The sequence below is a fragment of the Euprymna scolopes genome, chromosome 45 (assembly GCF_053919585.1).
Source record: "Euprymna scolopes isolate OS-2025 chromosome 45, ASM5391958v1, whole genome shotgun sequence".
NCBI lineage: Eukaryota > Metazoa > Mollusca > Cephalopoda > Sepiida > Sepiolidae > Euprymna > Euprymna scolopes.
The window spans coordinates 7132927-7146474 of record NC_136526.1 but is presented as its reverse complement, the minus strand read 5'-3'; the positions used below and the strand labels follow the sequence as shown (position 1 = coordinate 7146474).

The 13548-nt window shown below is 37.8% G+C and overlaps 1 protein-coding gene across 13 annotated transcripts in view; it reads left to right on the top strand.

Moving 5' to 3' along the window:
• LOC145269026 (uncharacterized) overlaps window positions 1-13548 on the top strand; it is a 185118-nt gene that overhangs the window by 144225 nt on the left and 27345 nt on the right. For all 13 annotated transcript variants that reach the window (XM_080124603.1, XM_080124605.1, XM_080124614.1 and 10 more), the window contains 2 exons: window positions 7796-7935; window positions 9917-9983. In XM_080124603.1, the coding sequence (XP_079980729.1) occupies window positions 7796-7935; window positions 9917-9983 (207 nt within the window). The remainder of the gene's footprint in view (window positions 1-7795; window positions 7936-9916; window positions 9984-13548) is intronic.

Here is a 13548-nt window from a genome sequence, read left to right as displayed (position 1 = left end):
CACACCAGTTCTCGACACATTCACAAGTATGTCTTTCATATATTTACATGCTAGCAGCTTCATCTTGTGGCTGTCTGTTTTATCCTTATTTCCATGGCAAGTGCTCGTCTGAGCTCCAATCTCTGGTCCCTCCTCGCCAATTTTCTATGAAAAACACCTGTCTAGCTGAAACCACTGTCAGTAATTTTCCCCACTCTTTATCTGTGCCTAAATTAAAACGTAGATTCCATGAACAAAGGTTCTTTGAAGTGTACGCCTGTGGAACTCTCTTCCGTTTACCTGTTTCCCACCTGACTACAACTTAGATGTCTTCAAGTCCAACATAAACAAATTCCTGACAAACCGCCCGCCCCCTTAAGTAAGAGACTTTATCAAATCTCTAATACTAACGATTACTACGATATTATCCCATTGATTACTGTACACGCAATAACCCTTACAAAAGGACAAGAGGTAGGGCACTCTGTATTGGGAGAAAGGTGGAAATTGCTTTGGTCTGTAGGTTTTTTTTTTCTTCACCCACACAAGACATAAAAGATGAAGTGTATTATTATTACAAAGCGCATATGAGCGCGTGGGGGAAAAATATCGGCAAGATCTGTAAGATAGCTGGCTTGCCGAAAAAAAAAAAGCACCTATTCAAATTAGGAAGTGTGCGAAATGAGAAAAGAAAAAAAAAAAGTATGGTTGAAAAAGATGGAAATGTAAAGTTGAAGACAAGAAATGAATGTAGTGGAGTAGAAAGAGAAACACGGGCCAGGGGAGATGGACATGTGGCAGCAAAAGACTCTTTAATCTGGTGTCAAGACTGGGAGAAAGAAAAACTAATAAATGACCTGTGTTGTTAAAAAACAAAAAGCTGAGTCGGATTTATTTGTTTGTTTGTTCACAACAAATACTTCTGTTAACAATTTCCCTTACTCTCTCACTTTATATATATATATATATATAAAATAAGTTACAATTATTATTTTGCCTTATATAGTTTTTTCATGCCTTTTAACATTTTCTGTCTGAGTCATTTTGACATTTGTTTTTCTATTTTCTATTTAATTCTATCGCCATTTAATTTTTTTTTTTTTCCCTTCTTCCCTGATCTTATTTATATTTGTGTTGGCAGCAGTGAGAAAAGCATATCTTATTTTTCTTTTAATATTATTGGAATTTTTCCCCTTTTCCCTTGTACATTTTTGTGAATTATTCAATGGATTTCAGCCTTCGGATTATTTTGGACCATCTTCCAATTACGGGATTTCCTTGGATTTTACTTGTGCAAATGGAAATTCAATTAACTTTCTTGGAGTTATATTTTTGGATTTTACCGTCATTGGATTATTTACCTTTCACCAGACTATCCATTCATGTGTAATCACCTTTTTCTTCACCATATTCCCTCTGCTTCATTTTTTTATATCAAATCAGTGAAGAGGAGGAGACAACGGGAAGCCGTCCGTTTTCTTCTGAGTCCAAATTAAATCTCATCGATTCAGCTAACCTGATCACATGACTCACACGCAATCAAATCAGCTGATCTTTTACTTCCGGTCAACGTGTCTACACTATAATTCCACTCTCCCCCTCTCTCTCTCGCTCCCCCCCTCTCTCTCTCTCTCTCTCTCCTTCTCTCTATTCCTTAACACTTTTAAATAAATACATTCATGAGTGACCATGTTGCAAAATCAACCAACCGTTATTGTGATCTAGGACTCGACACATTAGGAAAGTAGCAACCCTAATAATTAACATTTGTCAGTGATGTCTTCATGCATAATCATGTTGACATACACCAGTTCTTATTAAATCACCCGAATTAAGCAATGTTTGGTACTTGTACAGTTTAATCAAGACATTAAAAAATGAAAATATCGAAAAAAGGTTATGTTGTACATATCCATTTTGAACTGAAGATCTGCGGGAAAAAATTTCACTTAATTTGATGGAGTTTTTTTTTTTTTTTTTTTTTTTTACAGTGGAAAAATGTTTTTATGAGAGCATGTTGAAGAGGCAGTCTTAATTTTTGGAGTTTATAAATGCCATGGGGAGATAACTCCATGTAAAGCGCCGACACTCCCTCCCCATCTTTAATACTATCTTTTCTTCCTAAAAATCGAACCTTTTGCTCTGTATCATAACAGCCTTCCTTAGTACGGAGCGTGGAATTAATCATTTATTTAAGCTGGGAGAGAACGTAGTTGATGTTTTGCTGGGGGAGAATTTAAAATTAAGCAAGGAAACAAAAATAAAGACAAATGCATGTATAAATTATTAAAATACACATAATTATAAAATGAAATAAGAAATTTAAGAGAAGAAATAACAAAGTTAGTATTAGGACGAGGATGAATTAGGATAACACTTATTTTGCCACGAGCACCACGCCACAGCAGTTCCAGTAACATGGATAACCATATTACTGGAGGGGTAGAGTGATTTCTTTGACCGGATATTATATGTGTTTAACATGCCTGGCTATCTCCCACTCTGCCGTAAGGACTCTGACAGACATATGCACGGACTTGGAGTCTACATTCGTAACACTTTCCCCTTGACTGAAGAAACAAACCTAGAATCAGACGCTCAAGCCTTTATGTGCTTTAGACTAAACATACAACATAACATTAGCTACTTTTATTTTCTCTACCGCTCTCCCTCGACCCAGGACTGTACCATAATAAACAGTCTGACAGCATAGACACAGCACTCTCCCTCGACACTAGCGCACAAGTACATGTATTTGGTGACTTTAATGTCCACCACAAAAACTGGCTTGGATTCTCTACTTACACAGATGCAGCGGGCAGCACAACACATAGCTTCGCTATATCTCACTCCCTATCACAAATGGTTACGTTTCCAACCCGTTTCCCTGACCAGGAAGAACAACACGCATCACTTTTAGATCTGTTTCTGACCATAGTTCCCGATGATTGTATAACAAATGCTGACAGCCCACTTGGGAACGCTGATCATGCAGTGATAATGGTCGAAATTTCCCTAAACTCTAGAGCCAAAACTGAGGAGCTAGTGCTCAAAACGAGATATTATAAAAAGGCTGACTGGGAAGCCATCAGAGATCTTGTCAGATGCCCCATGGGGAAATATTTTTTCTCTTCCTGCTATACAGTGCGCAAATGAGACCACTGAATGGTTCAAAACTGCAATTGAAGCACATGTTCCCATGCGGAAATTTTATAGCAAGCCCCACTCTCCCCAATGGTTTACTTTGACTTGCGCAACTGCCATTGCTCAAAGGCAGCATGCATACCGCAGATTTAACCGACATAAGTCCAGTTCAAACAGAAAGAAGTATATAGAAGCTAGAAGTAACGTTAAGAAAGAAATAACGACAGCTAAAAGAGAATTTACTGAAACCACTAAAAAAACGAATCGAAGCACAAAAACTAGGAACTCGTGACTTCTGGAAAATCTACAACAGTGTAGTAAATAATGGACAATCAACAATTCCACCACTAACCAACAATCACGAGGTTGTTTGCTCAGCAACAAGCAACAGACAAGACTAATATGCTTGCCAGTTGGTTTGCCTCAAATTCCACACTGGACCCTTCCAACCACCCCCTGCCTGACTTTCCTTTGCGGACAGACGCCACGCTAGATGATCTAAAAATCACCCCTGCTCAGGTGCATGCTATCATAAAAAACCTTGACACTTCAAAAGCATGTGGATCCAATCTCATCCCAGCTGTGCTATTAAAGTGCTCAGCCGAAGTAGCTCCAGTTCTCTCCAAACTCTACAACAAATGCCTTAATGAATCTTGCTTTCCGGGCTGTTGGAAAACTGCTTCTGTGGTACCAGTATTTAAGAATTCTGGCGAAAGAACTGACCCATCAAATTATCGCCCCATTAGCCTCCTCCCACTTTTCGCTAAAATATTAAAGACCATAATTAACCTTGCTCTAGTCCATCACCTTACAGATGCTAAACTTCTGACTGACAAATAATATGAATTTAGACAAGCCCGTTCCACAGCAGACATCCTCACTGTAATCTCTGAACGTATATACCATTCACTGGACAAAGCGAGGGAGGGTAGAGCAGTAGCTCTAGATATATCTAAGGCTTTTGACAGGGTATAGCATGAGGGTCTCCTCAGGAAAATTAAATCACACTGTATCACTGGTTGAATACTTAACATAATTAAATCCTTCTTAGATAAGAGAAAAATCCAGGTTGTCCTTAACGGTCGTACATCTAAACAATATGATATAAATACGGGAGTGCCTCAGGCGTCTATCCTTGGACCTCTATTGTTCCTAATATTTATTAATGATATTCCCGACAAAATTTCCTCTGAGATGGGTATATATGCTGATGACACCACACTCTATAACACACAACAGAAAAACAAATAAACACATATCTAAAGAAATGGCAGAAGCACTAGAGGATGACCTCCAATCTGTAGTGGAATGGGGACAAAATGGATGGTCACATTCAATGCTGCCAAGACTAAACTGGTTTCCTTCATTAATTACAAGAAACCTCTGCCACCAATAGCAATGGTTAGTGACTCTTTATCTGAGAGTACATCTTTCAAACTCCTTGGTCTAACGTTCACAGGAAACACGAGTTGGGACAATTACATTGAAAGCATTGCCAGAGCCTCTGCGAAAAAGGTAGGCTCTCTCTACCGTACTAGAAAACTACTAACACCCGAAAGTATCCTGTACCTCTATAAGGCCACCATTCGCCCATGTATGGAGTATTGCTGTCACATTTGGGCTGGTGCATCTGCTACTAGCCTCTCGCTCCTAGACAAGGTTCAAAAGAGTCGCCAATCTGATAGGCCCTGAACTGTCATCTAAGCTTCAGCCTCTGTCCCATCAAAATGTTGCATCCCTCTGCCTGTTCTACAAGTATTTTAATGGTGAATACTCTGACGAACTGCAGACACTTGTGCCCCCACGACGTAGACACCCTTGACAAACCCGACAGGCAGCTAAATCCCACCCCCACATGGAGATCCCTAGATGTAAAAGATCTTTCTATTGCAGTAGTTTCTTCCCCAGAACTGCTAGACTCTGGAATTCCATTCCAGGTCCCTGCTTCCCTAACTGTACTGATATGCAGAAATTCAAGTGTAACGTGAAACGACATCTTGCTGCCCAAATCCCTAAATAGTACCCCAGTAGTTGTTGCCCCTGATAGTAGCCCCCTACACCAAAGTGGTAATGTGCCTTGTTTGGGGTGAAAATGTAATTTAAAAAAAAAAAAAAAAAAAAAATTTTTTTTCGCTGTAAAACAAAAACTACTTGATGAAATTAAGTGAAATTTTTTGTTTCGGAGAGCTTCATTCCATAACGGATACGTACAATTTAAACTTTTTTCGATATTTTCATTTTTTAATGTCTTGATTAAACTGTACAAGTACCCAATGTTCACCCTGGTTAATACCAGATGAGTGATTGATCGGAAAACCAGGTGCAATATCTAAGGAAATTTGACAACTCCATGCAAGATCGGCAAAAAAAAAAAAACAAAAAAAAACTCATGGAGAAATGCGAGCGGCGGATCTGACATCCCCCCCCCTTAATTTTTACAGTGTTTTAGTTTTTGCGGCTAGGGGCTGTCTATTTCGAAAGCCGTTCTTAACATGAGGTTAGTGGGTGTTTATAGTAAGCTGGGTAAGGTCGTAAAAAATTACCAACTGCAGAATATCGGTTAAAATTATGAGGGGTGGGGGTGATTCTTGTTTGGGTACGCTACACCGGCTACTGGGGACTGTTTATGAATTTTTTTTATTCCCATGAAACTTCTGAAGGTGGAAACCAGTTCAACTTGCATAGGATGAATGCCGCTTTGAGTTAGGTCGGTCTGATTTCTAGCGTCATTTTTGCACGTTCATTTGTTTTATTTTTTTGTCTTTTCTTTGCCTGAAGTTGAACGTTTCAAGAATAACTTACAACTTTTGTCTGTTGTAATTTCACGTGTGCCGTCTGCCAGGATCATATTTGTCATTGTGTATAATGAAGTTACTGGCCGCATCTTGCATTGCTAACGGATTAACTATATCTCGACTGTTGTCTGCCAGCACTACAACCTAAAGTCTTTGCCGTCATGTTGTAGTGATGTCTATAATTGTTTAAGCAGGCAACTAGTCACCCAGAGGGAGAGTTAATCGTCAATGTGATTTCCTTATCAAGGTCAGGTCGTCGTCAACTGATCTCCTGTGTGTTGGCTGTGCATGCGCACACGCAAACAGGCGGTCGGCAAGGTAAAGTAACCAGCCAATCAGTGCAGATCTGTCAAAACTGATGTCGCCGGAAATAAATAGGTAAAGTAATCGACCTCACAGCTCCTGGGGTTAAACACCTACAAGAGAACAGGTCGATATAAACAAGTGAAACGACTGAGAAGAACCATGAGTCGCATCACTGCACTCACTAAAATCTCCCCCCCCCTATCCTGTCTACTGATTAAAATGCACCACACAGAGCGAGAAATAAGTTTTTTAAATATTTTTCAAGCAAGCAATTTTTTTTTAATGAGTTCTTTTGACTGACGAGAAACTAATACTTGCTCAACTCGGGTACATCACGTGTTTTGAGCAACATACCATGTTATTTAAGTCTATCAACATCAATGGAAACTGTTAAGCATTTTTAGTCGCGTGCAAGCGACTTTATAAGTCACTCCGTCGGTCGGTCATACTTTTGTGCTTGGCCTTTTTAGTTAAGATCAAAGGTCTGTTGTTAATAGATGCTGTTCTTAGCTTTGGCCAAGATCAAAGTGTAGTATCTTTTACATGCTGTACTTATTGTGATATAAAGTAGGGATCACTTTTCTGTATTAATTTAATGTAAAATGATCACCCACTTTACAACCAGTCAGTCTCAAAGCCATTCAAGTCATTCTCCAGATCATTAAAGTCGTTTTTGAAGGATTCTAGTTATTTTTTAAGCATTCAAGTCAATCTAAGTCATTTACTTGTTATTGAAGTCATTTCAGCCCATTTTTTCGGTCATTCTAGTTTTTTAAGAATTTCATGTCAATTCTACATTCACGCATTCATTCATTACACGAGAGCACGCGACTAATGGCTATCAGCCTTGTTTATGAATGATGGCAGGTGATGTGACTATGCAGATTGAGGTGCCGTTATGCAACGTACTTTCTCATAGAGGTTGCTAGAGTGAGACCGTCAACTTTCTGATCCGGTCTCTTCTGTATTATTTGGATGTTGCCAAGAACTGATTATTACTTAGCACTTTTATCCGAGCTGCTGTTCTCATTTGGACTGCTAATCTCGCGATTTTGATGGATGTAGTCTCTTATCTTTAAGTACGTCTTGTTGAATTTTAACGTTTTTATACTGAATTCTATAATCTGTATTGAATTTCAAACAAAACCCTTTGACTATTGTACACACAACCCTTATCCCTGAGTGGCTTTCAGGCCTTGATTAGTGGTGACTCCCATGTAGTGAAAAAAAAAAAAAAAAAAATGAATCAATGGAATTGGCTTGCTCTCATTCTGTCAGCCATAGCTGCGTAAAAGTCTTAAGTAATCCGTAATTATATTAGTATCGCCTGTAATGAGGATTGAACCTTCAACCTCCAGAAGACAAGTGTGATTTAGCAATTGGATTTGTTTGCTGACTGTTTTCCTCCTACCTATAACTTTGGTCTTTTCAAGACTAAGCTCAATAGACATCTCTTGTATTTGCAATCTTTCGTTCTTTTTAATTTCTTATATTGATTGGCTTCATGTATTGTCTGAAGCAACTTTCAGAAAAGAAATATTAAAAAAAAAAATTTTTTTTGCACTCTACAGAATGCATGTAGCATACGTCCGCAAGGGTATCTTCACAGAGTATCGAGCCCTCACGAAATGGCATCTGTTCTGGCCATGAAAAAGAAGAAAGAACTTGATGAGCAGAAAGAACGCATTCTCAGAAAACAACAAGCAGATAGGTTTGTGTGCAATTCTACATTTGTCTTTTTAATCAACTTATAGTGTAATGAAAAAAACAAACTTGCTGCTTTTTTACTTTTCCTTTTTTTCCCCGTTTTTTCCCCCGTTTTTTCCCTTTTTTCCCCCGTTTTTTCCCTTTTTTCCCCCCTTTTTTTCCCTTTTTTCCCCCCTTTTTTTCCCTTTTTTCCGTTTTTTCCCGTTTTTTTTCCGTTTTTTCCCCGTTTTTTTTCCGTTTTTTTTCCCCTTTTTCCTTTTTTTTCCTTTTTTTTTTCCTTTTTTTTTTTTTTCAGTTTTAAGCAAACTATATGTGTGTGTGTGTATATAGCATAATCATGTTGACACACCGGTTCCCGCTGGATCACCAAAATTAAGCAACATTGAACCTGGTCAGTACTAAATGAGTGACCATTTGGGACTTCCAGGTGCTGTGTGTACTCTCTGCTTATCTCGGCATTGTTTCCAGTTGTCCTGAACTTGTCCTCTCCACTGGACTCAGTGTCGATTCGGGAGAGGTGTGGTTGGGAATTGCGCAATCTCTGCCACACAATTATATGCGCAACTGCCCTTACCTTGGGGTATCCTTTGTCTTTTGAGACTGAACGGAAGCATCATATATATATATATATATATGATGGATCACGAGAATCGGATGCTTTTGAAAGCTCCTTGCTTTCCCTCAGTTTTGTTTCTTTAAAAACATCCAGTTCTATATATATATATATATATATATGCAGAGTGAGTCACGGGAAACATATTTTTAAGAAAACAAAACTCTGCAAGGAGCGTTCTAAATACATTGGTTTCTTTGTGTACACTATTTTCTTTTGGTCACGGGCACATATATCGTACAGATTTTATTTCTGGTTTTTCATAGGGTGACAGAGTTCTGGACAAGAGAAAAAAATGGCACGCTTCTAAAACGCCTTCACCAAAAGAAAGGTACTTGTACAGTTTAATCAAGACATTAAAAAATGAAAATAGGGAAAAAAAGTTATATTGTATGTATCCGTTATGGACTGAAGTCCCCCACAAAATTCACTTAATTTAATCGGGTAATTTTTTAATTTTTTTTTTTTTTATGCACAGAGGAAAAACATTTTTATGATGGCACGCTGAAGGTAGCGATGTTTGGCTTTTTAGAACACACTACGGGGAGATAACTCTGTCTAAAACGCCCCTCACAATCGTAAATAACTTTTCTTAAAAACCGAAACATGGCTACCTTTTGATCAGCATCATTGTTTTTCCGCTGTGTATAAAAAAAAAAAAATTGATCAAATTAAGTGAAATTTTATTTGATAACTTCATTCCATAATGGGTACGTACAATATAACTTTTCTCAATTTTTTCATTTTTTAATGTGTTGATTAAACTGTACAAGTTCCATAAGAAATATTGTGAATGACCTTTTTGGCTCCATATAACAGACAAGTTGATGGGCCATAAAAGAAATCAAATCCATCCAAATTGAGTTTGTGTCTCTTGCGCAACTAGTTCATTGAGGTCTTAACTATAACCTAATGGCCGTTGAATGTTACAATGGATGCCACAAAACTAATCCCATCCACACTCACATACACAAATTTTTCTTGATGCTTCTTCACCTGGATGAAAACAAAAATATATATATATATTTATTTACAGAAAGTTTGGATGAGATAAGTTATTGGTACCGTCGCTTTCAAACCTGATAATAGGGGACTAGTTTAGATACCCGTATCAAGCTCTCTTGTCTGTTTTTATGATCAGAATTGGAAACATATACATTACAAGATCTCCTGCAAATCTTTTTTTTTTTTTTTTAACAACTTGAAATTCAAATAAAATTTTAAAAATGTTCTGCTTAATGCTTTGAATGCAGTTGGGGGGGGGGGAAGAAAGAAATTGCATATGTTTAAAATTTTTCTGTTATTTTAATTTAATATATTTGAACTGTTTGTGTCACATGAAAACGTTTTTATTTTAAATATTTTTTCACAGATCAAAGTCGCCGCTCCATTTCTTAAACCAGAGAGGAATACCCACACCCGTGAATGTTAATAACAAGGTAATTTTATTGAAAACTTTTTCTTCGTCCAAGCAGATCTTTAAAGGTGTAAGGTAGCCCTTGACTTCAAAGTGATTGCATCAAGAAATCATCAGGAATGCAGTAATCTTCAAATTGTAAGTTAATAACCATGCTTGTAAGGTTGTCGTGTGTAGTATTAGAAGCAGCGGTTGTGTGTGTGGGCCCTGTGGTAATTAGAACCGGGTAGGTTAACTAGATAAATATCATCACATTTTTTTTTTTTTTTTTAGTGATCACCAATTATCAAGGCCCGGAAGCCACTCAGGGATAAGGGTTATTGCAAGTACAGTACGTTAATGTGGAGATTTGACAAAGTGTTTACTTAAGGGGGTGGTTCATTAGGAATTTGTTAACGTTGGACTTGAACACATCCAAAGCTGAAGATGACTAGCCAGGGTCTCGGTGCTTCATCCTTGGCGTGGAAACTAATTTAAGCCACCTTGTACTACTAAGACAAAAGTATTGTAAGGACATATAATTTCGCAAGCATTTAAAAAGTGCAAACTAGATAATTATATATACGTTCATTAACACAACAGACATCGTTTTTGATGCCCGTGAACAATTTATTCAAACAAGAATAAAAGAACCAGTAACAAAAAAAGGCGAAATACCCGCCCATGTATGGAGTATTGTCACATCTGGGCTGGTGTATCTGCTGCTAGTCTCTCGCTCCTAGACAAGGTTCAAAAAAGAGTCGCCAATCTGATAAGCCCTGAACTGGCATCTAAGCTTCAGCCTCTGTCCCATCGACGAAACGTTGCATCTCTCTGCCTGTTCTACAAGTATTTTAATGGTGAATGCTCTGGTGAACTGCTGACACTTGTGCCCCCACGACTTAGACACCCTTGACAAACCCGACAGGCAGCTAAATCCCACCCCCACACTGTAGAGATCCCTAGATGTAAAAGATCTTTCTACTCCAGTAGTTTCTTCCCCAGAACTGCTAGACTTTGGAATTCCATTCCAGGTCCCTGCTTCCCTAACTGTACTGACATGCAGAAGTTCAAGTGTAACGTGAACTGACATCTTGCTGCCCAAATCCCAACATAGTGCCTCAGCAGTTGCTGCCCCTGATAGTAGCCCCCTACACCAAAGTGGCAATTTGCCTTGTTTGGGGTGAAAATGTAATAAAAAAAAAAAAAAAATGTATTTAATGTTAATATTAAGATTCATCATCATGCAGTCCTTCATAGCTGTATTATTAGTATCAGCGATTGTGTGTGTATATGTGCCTTACGTATTAGGATGGGGCCCTATGGTAACAAGAATCGAGTAGGTTAACTAGATAAGTATCATTACGCAGTCCTTCATAGCTGAAGGTGACTAGTCAGGGTCTCGGTGCTTTATCCTACGATGTTGGACCATTCTCATGCTCAGTGTGGAAAATTTCCATACGAATAGTGCATGGATAGTTACCAGGGTTGTGTGTTCAAACCTGGCCTCTATTTTTGCGCCTGATTCTGCCTTTCCTTTGTGAAGGCTACTGCGTCAGCAACTTAGGTCTGCCGCTAGCTCTTCCCAATTTTTTGTGTTCATATTCATTGCTTTTAGGTGGCACTTTGTCACATCCTTGTAGCGGAGTTTCTGCCCACCAATTTTTCTGTATCCATTTTCCAATTCTCCGCACAATAGGATTTTTGGGATGTGATTGTTTTCCATTCTGGCCACATGTCCAGTCCATTGCAAATGTATTATGGTGAGTATGCTGTCCATGTTGGTTCTGTTGAGCACTTCAAATATAAATGTTTTTTCTTGTACAAAGGAGTCGCCACTTATCAAGGCCCATGGGGCCACTCGAGGATAAGTGTTAATGAGTGTATAGTAGTTAATAGGAAAATGTTGTCATTAGTAGGGGAAATTTGGTAAATTGGAATACTTAAGGGGACGGCTCAAGAACTTGTTTACGTTGGACTTGAAGATGACCATATTGTATTCAGCTGGAAAGCAGGCAAACGAGTTCCACACGTGTGCAGTTGTAAGAAAGAAACTTTGTTCATGGAATCTATGTTTAGGTTTAGGCAAAGATAGTGGGGAAAGTTACACAACTAAGCTTGATAAAGTTTGGAAAACAAATCGGGTTTGTTTTACCGTACACATAGATTCGAAAAAGTTGTCAAAAAACAAATATATAACAAATAAATATTATCAAAGGCAAGATAAGTTACTTTTCTACCAAACTGGATACATTTTTTTTTTGTTTTTATTCAATGTAACATGTTTATTCAGCTCAAAAAACATGCAGTGTTTACCGATGTATTGGAAAATTCAAAATGGCGCCCGACATGGTAAGTTTGGGAAAAGGTGTTATAAATAATAAACTAGACAAAATACTATTAAAAAAACACCGAATATATGTCAACTTATGTCACGGTAACATAATGAGCGAATTTCTAACAGTATTTTGTATAGTTTATTATTTATAACATCTTTTTCTGAACTTACCGTGTTAAAGAGAGTGTCCGGCGCCATTTTGAATTTTCTAATACATCGGTAAAAACTGCATGTTTTTCGAGCTGAATAAACATGTTACATTGAATAAAAACACGAAAAATATATCCAGTTTGGTAGAAAAGTAACTTATCTTGCCTTTGATAACATTTATTTGTTATATATTTGTTTTTTGACAACTTTTTCGAATCTGTACAGTAATACAAACCCGACAAATCTATATATAAAAGTGAGAATGTGTGTGTCTGTATGTGTGTGAGAGGACAACTCTCAATCTATAATACTGAACGACTTTTTGGTCTACAGACTTGAAATTTTGTATATAGAGTATTCAGACATGTGGAAAACTAAAATCGTTTTCATTTGAAAAAAGGGCTGCTAAAGAGGAAAAATTGGTGTGGGGAGGGGGGGTCATTGGATTTTATCTGCTTGTCAGTTATTTCATGACTGCGCATGCACGAATCGTTCACACGACAGCTTATGTTAAGAATAAGTAGGTTTGTAAGCACTTTTTTAAAGAACGTGGCAAGCTAGCTTAATGGTTATTGTACTTGATTTCCTGTCTTTAGGTCTTGATTTTAGTGGTTTTTTTTTTTTTTTTTTTTTTTGACTTGCATGTAAAAGCCCCGATGCCCGAGAGTCAACTAATTATGTAACTGTTTAATCCAGCACTCAGGCAATAACAAATGTCAATAGATAAATATTTTATGGAAACTATAACAATTCAATGTCAGAATGACGCAATCAGCAGCATCTTAAGAGATCAGTTTTAGAAACAAAGGAAAGATTGAGATAGTAATAAGAATCAAATGGGTGAAGTCAACTGATCTTCAAACATCTAGTTCAGAAAATAATCAGAATTTCGCGATGCATCTCCAACCCGATGATGAAGCAGAATAAACTCCACTATATCCAGAAAGACGCTTGTCATTATTGCTGTATTATGAAAGACTTTGATTTACAGAGAGTGAAGAACGATGCTGGAGTCGCAGGTCAACACATTGGACACACGACCGCGTAAGAAGATGAAGCACAAGGTACGTGGCACACAAACAAATTTGTTGCTCAAATGAATGACTACCATGGTCCACAC